Source organism: Podarcis vaucheri (assembly GCF_965113315.1).
Source record: "Podarcis vaucheri genome assembly, chromosome: 2".
In the NCBI taxonomy this organism is placed as follows: domain Eukaryota; kingdom Metazoa; phylum Chordata; class Lepidosauria; order Squamata; family Lacertidae; genus Podarcis; species Podarcis vaucheri.
Window position 1 is genome coordinate 8,287,909 of NC_138760.1, and position 18,565 is coordinate 8,306,473.

The following is an 18,565-nucleotide window of genomic DNA, read 5'->3' on the forward strand; positions in this document are numbered from 1 at the left end:
GGGAGCGCGGCACTGCGCTCCCTCTAGCTGTTCTAGCTTCACGCAAAGCCTCCACAGGGAGAAAAGCCTGCAGGAGCCACGCACCCTTTAAAGAGCACTTGGCTCTTGGGGGCTTTTGTGGGAGGTGGGGGAAGGGACAGAGGGCAGCCCCTCTGTCCCTTCCCCACCTCCTGGAAAAGCCCCAAAGAGCTGCACTCCCTTTCACTAGCCGCGTGGAGCATGCGTGCGGCTCTTGGGGGCTTTTCCCTCCTGGGGAAAAGTCTGCAAGCGCCGCACACACGCTCCACGCGACTCATGAAAGGGAGCGCCAAGCAGAGCCTGGGATGCATACAAGCTCTGCTCAGCGCTCCCTTTAAAAATATTTTTTTTCTTGCATTCCCCTTCTAAAAACTAGGTGCGTTTAATGGAGCGAAAAATACGGTATATGAAGCACCACATGAGTAAGGTTTTTGTTACACACCTGACCTCATGGCTCCAAGTCACTAATGGATATGAATCCATGCACCATGAGTAAGGATGAGTTGAAAGTGTGTTGGAAAAATACCACTTTTAAATCATCCCAATTCATACAGTGTGTGACTCTAGCTGCAAAGGTTGTTCTTCCAAATATAGCAGCTTCAAATGTATGATCTTCATAGAAACAAATCAAATTCAGTTGGGTTCTTCTTAATTCCTCACAAATGGCTAGGATTATAGAGGAGCAGTGAGCTTTAACATTTGACTACTTTTCTGAATAAACGTTTCCTGTAGCATTCAAGAAACAATCATTTTAGTCAGGGCTGTGCGTGTGTTGTGGCTTCAACCTAGAATAAACAACTACACTATGTAAACACTTACAGTTGTGCTCAAAGAAACAAGGTGTCTTTTTTTTTTTTTTTTTGCTTATCAAGGACTGAAGCAGTAAAGGAAATGGAGGTTTTACTTTATTTGACACATGGAGAAAGAAAGAAGGATGGATTTCTTGTGTCCTACCCACTCACTACTGAAAGATTTGCTCTAGTGTATTTTAGCTGGCTGTGACATCTCTTCCACACGTTCTTACATGATTCCAGGTGATTTTCCACAAGCACAGAGGCTAAATTCCTTGACATGCTACAGGAAATACATGGCATGCGTGCTTTCTTCCACAGGAAGCAGTTTTGAGGTTCGGGACCACAATGCTTGTGAATATCTCACCATTGGATTTTCTCTTCCAGTGTTCTCCATGGCCTGAGATCACATATGTCAATAATGTGCCATCCCCAGGCTTCAGCAGCTCCCACAGCAGTTTCTCCATTAGCGAAGGGTAAGTCTGGGCATTGAATTTTTTTCTGGCTTTTGCCCATTTACCTTTCCTAATACATTTTTGGTCACTTACCTGCATCAGTAGCCTGTAGGATTGCAAGTTGACAGAGCAAATTAATGACATGTTTTCATCTTGTGCCTTTTCATGTTAAAATAGGGGGAAAGTGGCTTCTGACAAAATTGTGACAAGAAAGGGAGATTGCTAATTCTCTCTTGCTGTACTGCTTTGTAGAAAGCCAAAGAGTTTCAACCCCTCTGCTGAACACCCCTGCATTCCTTCTTCCTCTTGAGTACAAATTCCACCTTCCCTTTCTCCATTCACTGGCCAACTTCAAGCAAACGCTGAGCATGCTATAGCTATAGATCAGCTTTGGGAAACCCTTGGCCCTCTAGATGCTGCAAATGTTTGATGTTTTATTATGTTTTATATATGCTGTAAGCTGCCCGGAGTGGCTGGGGAAACCCAGCCAGATGGGTAGGGTGTAAATATCATCATCATCATCTCCCATCAGCCCCAGTAAGCATGGCCAGTGGCAACATCTGGAGGGCCAAAGGTTCCCCATTGCATGCTGTAGCTGTTGTGAACTAAGCAGGGGGTTGGATTAGATTACCTACAAGGTCCCTTTCCAAATCTATGAAAAACCAAAGCAAACCACCCTGATTGAAGGGTTGCATCTCCATCACCTCCAACTATTTTTAACCCTAACATGGCTTCCATCTTAAAAGTGGATCCAAAGTTAATTTAGTGTCGCTGTAACACTGTTCAAGCCAGTGGAAGACTTTGTGCTCAAAGGAAGATCGGGAGGAGAACTGCAGGGTCCCTTGGCCTGTCTCTGGTCCCCTTCACCATGGTTAAAAGATAGGCTTTGCTGAGTCCACAGAAGCCCTTTGATTAAATACAGTGGTGCCCCGCAAGATGAATGCCTCGCAAGACGGAAAACTCGCTAGACGAAAGAGTTTTCCGTTTTGGAGGTGCTTCGCAAAACGAATTTCCTATGGGCTTGCTTCGCAAGACGAAAATGTCTTGCGAGTTCCTGCTGGTTTTTCCCCTCCCCCCTTTTTCTAAGCCGCTAAGCCGCTTATCAGCTGATCCGATCAGCAGATAAGCCGCTAAAAGCCGCTAATAGCGCTAATCCGCTAATCCTTCAATGGGCTTGCTTCGCAAGACGAAAAAACCGCTAGACGAAGAGAATCACAGAACGGATTATTTTCATCTTGCGAGACACCACTGTATGCTAGAGCACGGGTGGCCAGCTCCCAAGAGACTGCAATCTACTCACAGAGTTAAGAACTGGCAATGATCTATCCCCTTTTTTGGGGTTTGGGTCAAAGTTGTTGAGTTTTTTCAGGTAAAATGTTGAGCTTTTTTTAGGGGAGCCACAGTTTTTCAGCTTCTTTAGGGGGAGCCAGTGATCTACTGCAGACATCTAGTGATCTACCAGTAGATCACGATCTACCTGTTGGACACACCTGTGCTAGAGGAACAGTTCAAATCACAGCTGATTTGAAGACAAGCAGAGGAAAGCAAATACCAACTTCCTTCTTCATTTCTTCTTTTAAAAATAGAAACGGGTCTCCAAATCACCAGCCTGAACCTCCTGCTCCCATTACAGATGTAAGTCTCATTCATATTTTGTGTTTCATTCCTCTAATGTCAGACAGTGGGGTTGTCTCTGAGTTAGCAGGCTAACACTTCAGGGGACGGAATGTGTGGCTAGCTGTGAGAAAGTAGTTCTTTCAATCTGTTGTATTAGGTCATCTTGTATATTTGCATTGTGCTACTTTTTATTTTATTCTGTTTGTCTTACACTATTGACATTATATCATAAGCTGCCTTAGGATCAGGAAACTCATGATGGCTGGGCCAGAAACTGAATTAATAAGAGTAACGAATGACCTACTGTAGGTACAAAAGACTGTAGGTCACATGTTGCAAGTCGTGTAAGTTGTCTGTGCTGCTCTTGCAAGGATGCATCAGGTTTCCCTCTCTCATAGAACCTCCTGCAGACATCCACACCTCAGGAAGCTCAGCAGTGGCTGATCCGGAACCGCTTCTCAACTTTCACACGGCTTTTCACCAACTTCTCAGGTAGTGGCAAAAACCTCTCCCTGCTCTGCGACATCACAAGGGGGCTTCAGCATTTGGAATCCATCAACTTTCTTGTTGATTCCTCAGACAGTTTATTCTGCCCTCAAGCAAGCTTCTTAGAAGCATCTTCTGGGGGTTGTGAGTTCTTTGACCTCTGGATCTTCTATTCTGTCCATTTTTCCCCTGCCACCATGACCGTAGGAACACCTCTTTACAGTTTGCCAGTGCTAATAGAAGCCAAAACCAGCTCTAGCCTCTTTGAATGGACTGAAGTGTACTGTTTAAGTTGTGTGTGTCGCCTCAGTGAAATCTGCCACCATGTAAACCTCACTAGATTTATCTAAATCATGCACCTCCTTTATCCTATAAAAAACAATATGCAAGTGGGCTATCTAGGGCCTCTTTCCTTCCTCAGTGATGAGAGCCCTGCCTTAAAAGCAGCAGCAGACATCCTAGATATGTGTTCACTGAATCTGAAACTCAGACGTCTCTTTCATTAAGTGGTATTATGTAGAAGGATTTATGTGGAAATATGAAGTCTTCTATGTTGAAACATATATTTGCTGCCTCCCAACTGTCTTTCTTTTTTTCAATCCTAGGGGCAGATTTATTGAAATTAACCAGGGAAGATGTCATCCAGATATGTGGCCCTGCAGATGGCATCAGACTTTTCAATGCTTTGAAGGGACGGTATGTATCATCTAGACTTCCTTTTAAATGGTTTGGGCTTTTAATGTGCTGTACACGTGCGGAATTTCTGCTTTTCCAGTTTAGGATTTCCATATTTTGTATTTTGTTTTGGCACTTGAAAACCAGGTGGCATGTAGTGCTTCCTTTGGTCTGCCCTGAATATCCCACCTTTCAGCTTTATTGAATGACCCTAGTATTACAAGACAGAGAAAGGCTTCTCTGTATACATACAATGCAGTTTTAGATATTTAAATCATGTTCCCTCCTTACTCACCTTTTTTCTAAACCAAAAAAGCTCCCTATGTTTCCTGTTAGAACTGCTCTGGTCCCCTGACCATATTAGTTGCTCTTAACTGTACTTTCCCTTCCCTGGCAGTCCCATTTGTTGTTCTTAGACGTGGGACAGGCACCATGCTGTATCCCTGCACCCAACCCACCCCCTTTCATTCTTGCAATTTCTTGCTGCCTGTGGCTACCAGACTCATCCTTAATATACAACTCATGCCTCAGTAAGACGGATGGGGACTTCGGACACTGGGCGGGGGGGGGGGCGTATCCTGTAATAAGATCAGATGCGTTAAGGACAAACTGACACCAAGCAGATACCTGGTTTCTTGGGCACCTAGGAATATGAAGTATATCTTGCACATAGTACGAGACTGGAACTCGACTAGAAACATCTTTGCTTCCTTTTAAGGTGGTTTGGATATGGATGGATGAGAGCACTTCCGTGGCTCCTTCATTAAATAAGTCTTGCTTCATTATTTCCTTTGTGAAATAGATATGCAACTGTTTGATTCTGATCTTTCCTCCTGCCCCCTTTGAGCTGGAGAGGGCTTAATATGCTCTGCTGTTTCTTGAGTGATTGTTAGCTGGTCCCTCAAGTAAAGAAAGCAAATGTTGGCTAGCTCCCAAATCCACAAGAGTTAGGCTTCTGGCAAAGGTCAGCAAAAGGTGCTGTGCTAATAGCAAATCATACCATGGAGTTAATGGACCAATTCTGATTGTTCAGATAGTAGTGTTTGGGGGTGGGATGCAGTGGGTGAGATGTAGAGTTGCCCTGCTAAGGCAAAAGCTCCCCTTTCTGCAAACATTTTGTATATTTTTAAGGTGTTCTCTGGCTCCCTTTTCTTTCTGTACCATGTAGCCTGTGTGGAACCTTCTTTCCTCTTTTCTGTCCCCTCTTAGTGCACATGCTCTTTCCTGTTTGCCAGCACAAGCCAGCACCCACCTCTTTTTATTTCTCTAACCTCCACTCTTTCTTTCTACCCAATTGAAGAAAATGCTATCTGCACTGCAACAGGCCTCTCTGCACGACAGCTCAGTGCCTATCTTTTTTTTTTTTTTTTTCCAATTCTTTTTATTATTCTTTCCATAAAGAAAATAAAAACAAACATACACATAAGTAAAACAAAACGTGAACAAGAGAAGAAAGAAAAACAAAAGAAAGAAAAAAAAAAAAGTTTAACAATCGAAATAAATACACAAATTTTCTTATTTTCACAGTTCTCCTATAACTTAGTTATTTCTTTGAGGACTTCCTTCAACTTGGCCGCGAATCATACAAAATACATAAATAAAGTTACACGTTTCCTCGTTCTTATTGTCGTTGTGTCCGATTTTGTTCTCTAATTTCCTTACACAATAACCATAGTCTGTCACAGTACATCTCTGAATCCCTCTAGCGTTATTCGTCCCTCACTAATAACTTCCAGATAATCTACGTACTTTCCCCAGTCTTTAATGAACACTTGGTCTTTTAGGTATCTGATTTTCCCTGTTAGTTTATCGAGTTCTGCATATTCTGATGATTTAGATCTCCACTCCTCCACTGTTGGGGTTTCTTGCTGTTTCCACCTCTGGGCTATTAAGATCCTTGCAGCCGTGGCTGCATAATATACCAATCTACAATCCTCCTTCTTTATCTGTTGTTGCAAAATCCCTAATAGAAAGATTTCTGGTCTCTTTATGAACGTGTACTTTAATATCTTTTTCAGTTCTGTGTATACCTTCTCCCAAAATTGTTTTACCTTTCCACACTCCCACCACATATGGTAGAAGGAACCCTCTGCCTCTTTACACCTCCAACACTTGTTGTTTACCTTGTACATTTTTGAAAGCTTCACAGGTGTTAGATGCCACCTATAGAACATCTTCATGACATTTTCTTTTATCGCGGTACACGCTGTAAAGTTCAACCCATCACTCCATAATCTTTCCCAATCCTCATATTGTATGCTATGACCTAAGTCTTTTGCCCAGCGAATCATTACTGATTTAATTTCCTCATCCCCTAGGTTCCAGTCAAGGAGCATCCTATACATTTTAGATATATTTTTCACCTTACTATTTATTATTTCCATTTGGAATTTCGAATCTTTATCTACGTAGCCTCTTTCTTTGATATCCTTACTAAGCATCTGATTAACCTGCTGGTGGTTAAGCCAATCGTAAACGTATTCTTTTATCTGCTCGTAAGGTTTGGTTCTCCATTTCCCATCTACTTTGATCACTAGTTGATTGTATGTTGCCCAGTTTCCTCCCATGTTAGTAGTTTTCCTGCTAATTAGTTCAAGGGGTGATAACCAGTGTGGTGTTTTAGGTTCTAATATATTTTTATATCTTTCCCACACCCCAATTAGCGGTCCCCTGAAAATATGATTGCCAAATCCTTTGTGTATTTTCATTTTGTCCTTCCACAGATAGGCGTGCCATCCAAAGTGATTGTCGAAGCCCTCTAAATCGAGTAGCTCCGTATTTTCTAATTTGATCCAATCTTTAAGCCAAATTATACATGCTGCCTCATAGTATAGCTTCAAATCTGGCAGAGCAAACCCCCCCCTTTCTTTTATGTCCGTTAGTAATTTAAATTGGATTCTGGGTTTTTTGCCCTGCCATATGAATCTCGAGACTGTCCTCTGCCATTCTTTTAGAGTCCTACCCCCTTTTATTATAGGGATAGATTGAAATAGGAACATCAGTCTTGATAAAACAGACATCTTAATCATATTCATTCTTCCCCACATTGACAGTTTTAGCCTCCCCCATTTTTCTAAATCTTTCTTTATTTCCCTCCACACCGGCTCGTAGTTATTTTTATATAAATCTATATTTTTTGATGTTAGCCAGATGCCAAGGTATTTCACTTTTTTAGACGCCCCTATCTGCGATTGCTGTTGTATTGATTCTATTGTCCTTAAATCTACATTTTTATATATCATTTTTGTTTTAGTCTTATTTAGTTTAAACCCAGCCACCTCTCCAAATAGTTCTATTTCTTTCATTATCTCTCCTATTGATGTTAGAGGATCTTCCGTCATCACCACTAAGTCATCCGCGAAAGCCTTAGTTTTATATACATTCTGTCCTAAAGTCACTCCTTTTATGTTTACATTTTGCCTTATCGAATTTAGGAGGACTTCTAACACTGTTATGAATAGTAGCGGAGAGAGTGGACATCCTTGTCTTGTTCCCTTCTTTATCTTGATTTCTTCTGTTAATGTACCATTTACAATCAATTTAGCCTTCTGGTCCGTATATATTGCCCTCACCGCGTTTGAAAAATCACTGCCTACATCCATATATTCTAAGTTTTTAAGCATGAACTTCCAGATCACATTATCAAACGCCTTTTCGGCATCAATAAACATCATTGTAACTTGTTTGTCGATCCTAATAGACAAGAATTCTAACATATCGATAATATATCTTATATTATCTTTCATCTGTCGTCCTGGCAGAAATCCTGCCTGATCTTTATGGATGATTTCTGCTAGCACATTCTTTAACCTTCTTGCCAGAATTCCTGCAAATATTTTATAGTCTACATTAAGCAGAGAGATTGGTCTATAATTTTTAACTTGGGTTAAATCCGCATCCTGTTTAGGGAGGAACGTAATATACGCCTCCTTCCAGGTTTCTGGGATTTCTCTTTTCTTTAATATTGTATTCATGGTCTTTTTCAGGGGGCCCACCAGGACAGATTTCATTTCTTTGTAGTAGCTGGCAGTAAATCCATCGGGGCCTGGAGCTTTGCCCCTCTTTAACTCTCTGATTACCTCTTCTATTTCTTCGTTTTCTATTGGGGTATTCAATCTTTGCTTTCCTTCCCTTGAGATTTTTTGTCCCCCTTTTTCCTTCAAAAATCTTTCTATTTTCCTTTGACCTATCTTCTCTTGATCTTTATACAGATTCCTATAATAATTAATAAACTCACTCCTTATTCCTTTTGGGTCATTTTTTTCTTCCCCATCTACCATTATTTTATTTATTGTCCCTTGATCTTTCCTTTTTTTAATTTGCCAGGCAAGCCATTTGCCTGGTTTATTAGCAAATTCAAAATTTCTTTGTCTAAGTCTTTTCACATTCCACTCTACTTCTCTATTTATTATTGTAGCAAACTGGGTTTGTAAAATTTTTATTCTCTCTTTTATCTTTGAACAGTTGGGTTTTTGGACTAATTTGCGTTCGTTTTCCATTATTTGTCTTAGAATTTCCTCTTTATTTTTTTCCCTATTTCTATTTTTGATTGCATTTTGTTGGATGAAGTACCCTCTTATTACTGCCTTACCTGCGTCCCAAATTATATTTTCCTTTGTTCCTTTATCACAATTATCCTCAAAGTACTCTGTTAGTTTTTTCCTTGCCATTTCCACCACCTTTTCATCATCTAACAGGTAATCCTTTAGCCTCCACCTATAGGGTCTTTTCTCTAAGCTCTCAAATTCCATCTCTACCGGGTTATGATCTGATATTACCTTCGGTTTTATTTCTATAGTTTTGACTCTTGGACAAAGTTCTTTTGAAATCCAAACTTGATCTAACCGGGAAAAGGACTGATTGGGCTCAGAATAAAAGGTGAATTGCTTTTCAAGCGGGTGTCTCAGGCGCCATATATCCACTAAACTGCAGTTTTCCACCATGGAAAAGAATGACTTTGGTAGCTTCCCATCTTTGTTTGCTCTATCCCTGAGTCTATCCATCTCAAGCGAAACTACTGCATTCATATCCCCCATTAATATTATTTTTTGATCCACAAAGTCCATTAATTTCTCTTCTAATCTTTTAAAAAATTCGGTTTTACTTCCGTTCGGGGCATAAATCCCCACTATCAGTAGCTTTTCCCCTTGCCAATTGATGTTGACCCCTATCATCCTCCCCTCCTCATCTTTGAACATTGTTTTGGCCTCTATTTTATTACTGATATACAGCACCACCCCTCTTTTTTTTACCTTATCCAAAGTTTCAAATTCATTCCCCAATCGTTTATTAATTAACACTTTTTTATGTTTTCTAGCCACGTGTGTCTCCTGAAGACAGATAATATCGAAATTTTTCCTTTTTAAACACTGCTCAATTTTATTTCTTTTTTTTTTATCGTTCATACCGTTAATATTCCAATTCCAAATTTTTAAGCCCATAGCGCTTATTTTTCCTTTTGTTTTCCTTTACTATCTTCCTTCCTATTCTAAATTTCCTGAGTCTTCTACTTCCTCTTCTTCCTCCTCTCCCGACCCGCTCCCCTCCTCCTCCCCCTCCTCTGTCACTTTTGGTTCTCCCGGAGAGGCTCTGTCTACTTTTCCTACCTCCTGTGTTTCGGCTTTAAGTTCCTTATATTTCCTAAGGAATTTCCCGGTTTCTTCTTGGTTTATCAGCTTGTGTCTCTTACCTCTATAAGTAAATGATAACCCTTCTGGGAATTCCCACCTGAACTCTATCCTGTTTTTCCTCAATGTCTGCACCAATGGTTTATAAGGATCTCTTCTTTTAAGTAATCTTATTGGGACGTCTTTAAAAATAATTATATAATTCCCATCTATGTTCAATCTCTTTTCTCTATTCCTTTGGAGGATCCTGTCTCTCATTTCTTTACTCTTAAATGTGATCAAACAGTCACCAGGAAGTTTCTTTACTCTTGTTGCATTGACACGCATTCTAAATGCGTTCAATATACTGTTAGCCATCTCCTCCACTGGCAAGCCCATCCACTCTGCTAACTCCTTCGTCAGTTTTTCTTTAATGTTCTCATTCTGTATCTCTGAGATCGCTCTCAGCCTCAGATTCACCTCCCTCTGTCTCAATTCATTCATCGCAATAATATCTTTCATCTCTTCCTGCGTCCTGCTTATTTCCATCACTTCAGATTTGATCTTTTCTTTATCTCTTTTCATATCTTTTAACTCCATCTTTGTCTTTTTTAACCCTTCCTCTGTGAGCTGTGTCCTTCTAAATATTTCCTTGATTTGACCCTTTAATTCATTCACAGTTTCCTCCATTTTTTTGTCCAGTTTTCCAATTCTATTATCCACCGATTCTAACTTATGTTCAACCTTGGTTTGACTTTGTTTAATCTCTGCAAACATTTTCAAAATATCTGACTTAAAGTCTGCCTCCTGTTTCGAGCCTCTCCTGTCTCCTGAGGTTCCCCCGTTCGTTCCCTTCTTCCCTGTTTGAGACATTCTTATACCTTTGTGTTAACCCCTCTCCCCCACCGTTCTTCTCTACCAGATTTATCTATCTGTCCTAATGCCTCCCACTGTTTCCTCACACTCTTTTAATCAATAACCCCCTTAAGCAGTGCTCCGCAGGCTCAAAGAACAACCATTGGGGGCACTAGCTAGACTTTAGCCACCTCACGAGAAGAGATAGAATTAGCCTTTGTTAAATCCTCGGGGTCCCGATCATAACAATGTCTACTTCCAATAAAGCGGTAGTATCTCCTATAGTGTCTCCCCAAGTCAAACAGAAGTTTCCAATAAACGCAAAGCTTCTTCCCTCCTCTCCCCAAATTTGTCCAAATGCTAATTAGTCCAGTTTGTCAGTTAGTCCGAACCTTGGGCGGGCATCAGATAGAGGGAGAAGATTAAATAGAAAAAGGTAGGAGCTAGGGGAGGTATAAGGCTAAGTTGAGAGGGGGGGAAGGGGAGCAGGAAACCGGAGCGGTTCAAGCAGAGCTCATATCGGCTCCATCTTGTCCTCGAAGGTTCTCCATGTTAACTCCCCACTCTCGCTGGCTCTTAAGTCCTCAGTGTCTCTCACTGTGTCTTTAAGATATTCTTTGAATTTCCTTAAAACTCTAAGGGGTTATCGCGTTTCCACTCGTCGTCCCCCACATGTGAGATGTGCAGCTCTCGATATAATGCAAAATATATAGTTCTCTATCAGCCACGAACGAAAACAAAAAAAACGCCGTCCTTTCTTCTCCCTTTCCACCCAATTCTGCGCTTCGGATTCAGACGACAGCGGAGCTTTTCTTCGGAGATATCTCACTTGCATGCATTTAAACACATGACGTTAACAAGTTGAACAGGAGAAACGCCCCTCTCCTTTTAGCACCCTCCTGTCCACCAAAGACAACAAATTTTTATTCTTCCCCTGGACCCTTTCAAGATTCCTTCACCTCTCCGCTGTTGGTTTCTTCCTTTCTTTTATAACTTGTTGTTTATCCGCTCGGAGAGGGGGGAACTCGAGAGGGAACCGCGTTACCGCCCGGGCAGGTCACTCACTTTTTTTTTTTGCACTGGATACCCTCCGCGTCTCAGTTGATTCCGGCTATCGGCTGAATTCTCTTTACCTCTCTCTTTTGCCCCGAAGCTTCTTTGTTTCTCCTCTTAGCCACACTGTTTCAAGTTCCAAGGCTCTTTCTTGTTTTTTGAAAGCAAGCCGCTCTTCCTGCAAGCGCAGGGCTTCGCTATCTGAAGGCGAGAAAATGGCTCCCCCTCGACCAGTGAATCTTTCCGCTACGCTCTTCACCTCTCTCGAGGTTACCTGGTAACCGGTTTGATCCTTTCTTTGGTCGCGCCGGGGACTGGACTCCTTGAACACCCTTCCAAGGAGTTTGGGGGGTCTCCGCGCCCTGGAGCCGCCCCTATCCTTCAGAATAGCTTGGGTTTCACCTCGCGGTGTAAACCCTTGCTTGCACTGGGATCGCGGCTCACCGGAAGTCCGACAGCTCAGTGCCTATCCGTCCTCAGCCACCCTTCTGCAACAGCATACATGGGTTTCACTTCCCCAAGCAAAGTCCCTCTGGATTGGGCAGTCTGGCCGGTTGCAACAGACTGGAAAAAATGGCGCCATCTCCACTGCGCATCTCTGATTCCAGTGAGGAGCAGGGCACAATATAGATGAAATTGTCTTCTTTCTCCCTGCCCCCTTTTGTGGGTTTTTGTACGGTCCTATGCTTTTTGATGGGACGCAGGTGGCGCTGTGGGTTAAACCACAGAGCCTAGGACTTGCCGATCAGAAGGTCAGTAGTTCGAATCCCCACGACAGGGTGAGCTCCCATTGCTCGGTCCCTGCTCCTGCCAACCTAGCAGTTTGAAAGCACATCAAAGTGCAAGTAGATAAATGGGTACCGCTCCGGTAGGAAGGTAAACAGCGTTTCCGTGCGCTGCTCTGGTTCGCCAGAAGCGGCTTTGTCATGCTGGCCACATGACCCGGAAGCTGTACATCGGCTCCCTCGGCCAATAAAGCGAGATGAGCGCCGCAACCCCAGAGTCGGTCACGACCGGACCTAATGGTCAGGGGTCCTTTATGCTTTTTGATGGGAGTGGAGCAGGCATGCATTCTCCACCAGCAGGAAGTTGGAACAGACCTAGGAGGTCTGTAACATGGCCTTTCCCTCACCACATGTCCGAATTGGCCAAGCATACTTGTGAAACATTTTACCAACTTGTGAGCGCTGTTGCAGTGCTTCTTAATCAAATTATTCCTCTCTTTCCTTTACTCTTTGTGGCCCTGTCCTTCAAACATTCCCTGTTAACTCTGGAGTGCTCATGTCTTATTTTCTCCCAAGGATGGTACGGCCAAGACTGACCATCTACGTCTGCCAGGAGTCGCAGCAACTGAGGGAGCAGCAGAAGCATGAAGATGGGGATGCAGCCAACAATACTTTCTATGGTGAGAACTTCAGGAAAGGAGCCTAAGTGCCTCTTTTGACTGATGGACCCACAGGCTCTTGCAATGGCAGTACTTACTTCCGTTCCAGGAAATGCTGCGGTAGCTCCAAATAAGTAGGGGTACAATCTTCAGTCCAGCCTTCCCCATTCTGGTGCCCTCCTGATGATGATAAACTTGTAGGCCTCGTGGAAATGTCCATGACATGTTTCTTAGGCGGCAGATTCTGCTGGAAGAAGTGGATTATGAGACTTGCTCAAGCAAGCTTTAGTGGCCAGAAAAGAGTGTGGATTTATTTTTAATCTTACCGAGAATACTGTATAGCTGAATATGTTGTTGATTGCCTCAGAGTCTTAGGAGGATGAGGTAGGTTAATATAAATATATAAAGGGAAAACAGCACTACTCTAAATATAGGTTACTCTACGGCTAATTCCTGCTGAACTTGTTGCCTGACAGAATGTGCTCCTTGCCAACAACTGTTCTTACTTCTTCAGTGTACCATGCCATCTACTTGGAAGAACTGACAGCTGTGGAACTGACAGAGAAAATTGCCCAGCTCTTCAGCATTTCCTCTCAACAGATCAGCCAGATCTACAAGCAGGGTCCCACAGGGATACACGTGCTCATCAGTGATGAGGTAAGAGGGACCCAGTAGTCTGCTGAAACGCTGGGAACAGATTTGGGAGTTTAAAGTATCATTGCAGGCTCAGCTCTGCTTCCAAAAGTGTCTCCACTTTTGATGTCTTTTCTCATCACCATACAGTGTGAGGTCTGTCACCTGTAGTTTCAGAGTAGACTGAGCAAGCAAGAAATTGCACTATTATACAGCTCTACTTAATTGTCCATTGACTTACTGAAAAACACAACAGCAAATAGCATGCTTAAATGGGGAAAATAAACCCCCGCTGATTAAATACTCTGTGTGTGTGTTAAATACCGTTAAACCAAAGTAGGTACAAGTGGGGTAGGAGAGCTGGAAATAACGCCAAGATATTTCACACCTGGCAACCAATACGTCTCTTTGGTTTCAGATAGTACATGGGTGGATGAGTTTAAAAAGCCCTGGACACAAATTTTCATGGCCCTCTAGCAGCTACAGTGGCTCATTTAACCAACGTAATGTATTTAGCATTAACTCTGGAAGTGTATACTCAATTCTGACCAAACTAAGCCTCCTAGGAGCCGGAGGAGACAGCATTATTGTGCTCTAGGAGACTTGCTTTTCTCAATGAAGTCCCTATTGCTAAAAGGAAGGAGAAATATTTAGATGGTCATATTGCTTGAATTTGCAGTTCCTTTTGAGTAATGCCTGGAGCCCTAAAAACTTCAGTTTTTCATTTCTATTTTAGATGATACAGAACTTTCAGGATGAATCATGTTTTGTCTTGGATACAATGAAAGGTACCAATTTTTTTTAAGTGCACAATATTATCCCAATCCCCTAGTCTTTTTCATTTTCTCTGGAAAACCTAAACGTTCCATTCTTTCCCGCCATAGGGTATCAAAACCAGCATGCCATAATAGTCGTGCATTGCATTTATTAAATTTTTGGTCACTTTATCCTGCCCAAGGCAACCCAGAGTGACTTACAACCAAGCAAATTACGAATTGTCGTGGGGTGGCAGACAGGGGGATTGTACTCCTTGTGTTCATCCAGTCTCATGGTGCTTTGCTTTCTTTGCAGCTGAAACCAATGATAGTTATCACATCATCTTAAAATAGAGAGACACGGACTTGTTGCATCTTCTCTCATGCACACAGCTTCATTTGCCTGTTTGGCACCTGGACACACTGACAGAAATCCACAAGAGCAACAGAAACTCATCTTGCTTCCACAGCATGTTGCCTTCTGTTAGGTGAACCATCTGTACCATTGCTGGCATGCTGTAGGCACCAGTTTGCAAGCACGGGGCTGCTTCTCCAGAGTTCAGTGCCATGGCTGCACCCACTGCCTTTTGAAACAGCCAGACTGGCCAGGGATGGATTTGCAATTATGTACATTGGGGGTGGGGTGGGCAACTGCAACATTTTTGATATGCGACAGCTTGGCCGGTTGTGGTGGATGCTCTGCGAATCCCTGGACAAATGAGCATCTATTCTGAGGGTCCTCTTTCAAAGCCAGTCCCAGCTATTCAGGCCTCTCAGAGGCATATTTGGCTGGCAGAGCCAAGGAGACTTTCAGGTTTGCTGGCCGGTTGGGTAGGGACTTCGTTCCGATTCTGACTTTCGGACCATGTTACAGGTTTGTGGGCGTGCAGCTGTCCATGTGTGAGTAATACGTGGCTGTCTTCTCTGCCAGTGTAAGTTAGGAATAACGCCTATCTCGTGAGATCCATAGGGTTGCCTATGGCTTTGCTATACACTGCAACTGAAGAGACTTCAAATGCAAAAGAAGGAATTGCTATCCTGAGCTGTTAAGGAACACAATGAACTGAGACAGAGGCAAAAAGATTGTGTTTTTTTTAAAAATGTGTTGGCTTTTTTTTGGGGGGGGGGAATATGTAGAAATGATGGCTGCCTTTGAATGAAATCCCACAGGAGGGCCATAATAACATTATCCCAGAAACAGCTCATGCAGTAATAGTCCATAGTGCTTATTTGAAAAGCCTGTGGAAGCTCCATGGTGACAGAAGGGCATGCATGTCCGTTTCCCAGGCAGCAGCCAGCCTCTCGGGTAAAGGCTTCAGCCTTCTGACATGAATGCCAAGATGCATTTTTTGAGCTCTGGAGAAAAATATGGGAAACTGTTACAACTGTAGTGATGACGCTGTGAAAATCACAGGCGAACAACTTGTCTGAAGGGGAAGAGACCGCTTCTCCTTTAGCCTTCCAGTCCCCCTAGAAAGCAGCAATTCTCTGGAAGCTGCAACCTTGTGCGTCACAATGTCAGTTTCACAATCAAGTCTTGATAGACACTGCATTGGCCGTAGAGCTGGCAGCTGATGTAAGCTGTGCTTAAGCTAAGTTGGAGAGGTGGGAAAAATAACTTTAATTTCATTAAATGAAACCTAGTTACATATTTTTCTCAGTACCAGATTATTTGAGGGTTTTTAAAATCATTTTGACTTGGTATTTTTACCAAAAAGTGCTGAACTTTTATTTAAATCAATTAGGTTTAGTAGGTTGCTTCTTAAGGAAGCACGAAACTGGGTCCGGTCAAGGTCAAGTGAAATAAAGTCAATGAAGAAGAAGAACCTTGGCAGTTGCGACTCCACAGCTTTTAAGTAGAAATGTTATGTCTCATCATATATATGCCAATAAAGATCAATTCTGTTTTCAGTCAGTCTCTGGCTCAGTTGTCTTCGGAGCTGGGAGTTTACAACTATGACATAGCGCCCTCTCCAGGATTGTAGCTGGCCAAAGTTGGGGTTTCATTTGTTTTCAGAAATACCAAGCCTTCACAATCAACAGTTTGTATGGTTCAGCAGAATGCTTATTCAGACTGGAAACAGTGATGGAACCAAATCTGAAGTGACCCAGAGAAGTTCACATTTTGGCAGCCTCTGTTTTGATGAAAGCCAGATCTACTTGTTCCAGCTCAAGGTGATGATCAGCTGGCTGGTTGGAATGCAGGCAGACACAGAGAGAGAGAGAGCCAGAGTTGGACTAGCAGTAACCGTATTTTTCGCTCTATAGGACACACTTTTCCCCCTCCAAAAATTAAGGGGAAATATGTGTGCGTCCTATAGAGCGAATGCAGGCTGCGTGGCTAAGCCCAAAGCCAGAACAGGGAGACGGAGTGCTGCGCAGTGCTCCATCTCGCTGTTCTAGCTTGGGGTTAGCTGCGCAAAGCCTCTGCAGGGCAGCGGGGTGCCTTCACCCCGTTGCCCTGCAGAGGCTAGAAAGGCTGTCCCCGCAGCCAGAACAGCGAGACGGAGTGCTGCGGAGTGCTCTGTCTCGCTGTTCTAGCTTGCGGACGGCTGAGCAAAGCCTCCGCAGGGCAGCGGGGTGCTTTCACCCCGCTGCCCTGCAGAGGCTACGAAGGCTGTACAAAGGTGGAGGGTAGGCTGCAACGTTTCCCCCCACCGCCAGCCCCACAAGCTCAGGGGGCAGCAGGAAGGCGGAGCGCCGCCTTTGCGCTGCTCCCCGACCTGGTCTTTGGGGCTGACGGTGGGGGAAAGCAGCGCTCCCCCCCCGCCAGCCCCAAAGAGCAGGTCGAAAGGAACCCAAAGCCTCCGGAGCCCAGCATGAATTCCCGCTGGGCTAGAGGCTTCGGGTGAACGCACAGAACGCACCTTGTTTTAGAGGGGGAGAACAAGGGGGGGAAATTCCCCTGTTCTCCTATGGTCCGGTGTGTCCTATAGAACGAACAATACAGTAACTACCAGAGATCTCCCTGCTGCCCTTGAATAATAAAGCTGTGATTTAGCGTCTTCCCAGCAATAATCCAAGATGGTGCAAACCAAATGGCAGAGCATGGTTTTGTGGTGCCTGTTGAGAAGGTAGTGGCCTCGTTCTGCCACCATGATTTCGCAGTCCACTCGTCCTTTGCCTTTTGTTTTCCCCTTGCTCACTAGCTCCTGTGATGATATCCTGGTTTCTTAAACCACAGTTTCCGGTCATGTTTTGAACTGGGAAACTATGGTTTAAAGGGCTCCCTTCAAACCTGAATATGAAACTTGGTCAGAGAGCAATCATAACTTCTGAACTGGCCGTTGTCATGCTCCCTCATTACAGTCTGTCAGCAGGATGCAATCTTCAGTGCACAAGTGGCAGCGTATTTTTTTTACTTCCCTCCTCCCCAAATCTGTGTTTGAACACTTGGGGGATGATCATGGGTCCCCCGTGCCACAAGCTCAAAAAATTGCCATTCTTCCTGATGTGTGTATTGCTAAAACATAGAATGAAACCTACAAACTCTAAAACATGACGTTGGGTTGTGTTCCTTTTTATATTCTGGGACCTTTAATCCTGCGGGAGTCATTAGCCATCATAGACCACGCAGCATCACTTAGTGATGGTGTAGAAGATAAGAATTGAATATAATATTTGGGGTCTTTTTTGCTGCAGAATAATCTCTGCCACTAGAAACTGAGAATAATATTAGCAGTACATAGGGAAGCTTTTAATGTTTAACAGACCACTGTATTTTAATATTTTGTTGGAAGCCACCCAGAGTGGCTGGGGAACTCCAGCCAGATGGGTGGGGTATAAATAATAAATTATGATTATATAGAGAAGTGTCAAATGTTGGGCCAGTACATATTTTTTTTTGCACATACAGTGGTTTAGGACTGAGAATTTACATTCTAATTAGTTTCTCTGATCATGTGTGACAGGTATAATGAGACAAATGTACAAGTGTCATGCTTGTTTAAGCTTTGTATCATTTTTGCTTTTGCTTTCAGGTGTGTAAATGCATCAGTAAATTCATCCACTATGTGCGTCCACAGCCAGGTGTGCGGACATGGTATCCATGTTCAAATGGAGCTGTCGAGTAGACCAGGACAATAATTAATACGAAGTATTGAACACCAATTATGTGGGGTTCAGAAAGAAGTGCAAAGCAGGAGAGCTTCTGCATTTTATATTAGTTTGCTTCTATTCTGCCTTGGCAACTTTGGTAAAGGAATGATTCAATTTTTGCTTGCTTAGGAGTAATTTG

The 18,565-nt window shown here is 43.2% G+C and overlaps 1 protein-coding gene across 1 annotated transcript in view; it reads left to right on the forward strand.

Annotated features, from left to right (window-relative positions):
- The window catches only part of TFCP2 (transcription factor CP2), a 46,386-nt gene extending 30,147 nt beyond the window's left edge, over window positions 1–16,239 (forward strand). The window contains exons 8-15 of the mRNA XM_082205914.1: window positions 1,197–1,285; window positions 2,851–2,899; window positions 3,280–3,373; window positions 3,973–4,063; window positions 12,858–12,961; window positions 13,455–13,597; window positions 14,310–14,361; window positions 14,645–16,239. Coding sequence (XP_082062040.1) covers window positions 1,197–1,285; window positions 2,851–2,899; window positions 3,280–3,373; window positions 3,973–4,063; window positions 12,858–12,961; window positions 13,455–13,597; window positions 14,310–14,361; window positions 14,645–14,682 — 660 coding nt within the window. The 3' untranslated portion in view covers window positions 14,683–16,239. The remainder of the gene's footprint in view (window positions 1–1,196; window positions 1,286–2,850; window positions 2,900–3,279; window positions 3,374–3,972; window positions 4,064–12,857; window positions 12,962–13,454; window positions 13,598–14,309; window positions 14,362–14,644) is intronic.
- Window positions 16,240–18,565: the final 2,326 nt, after the last annotated feature.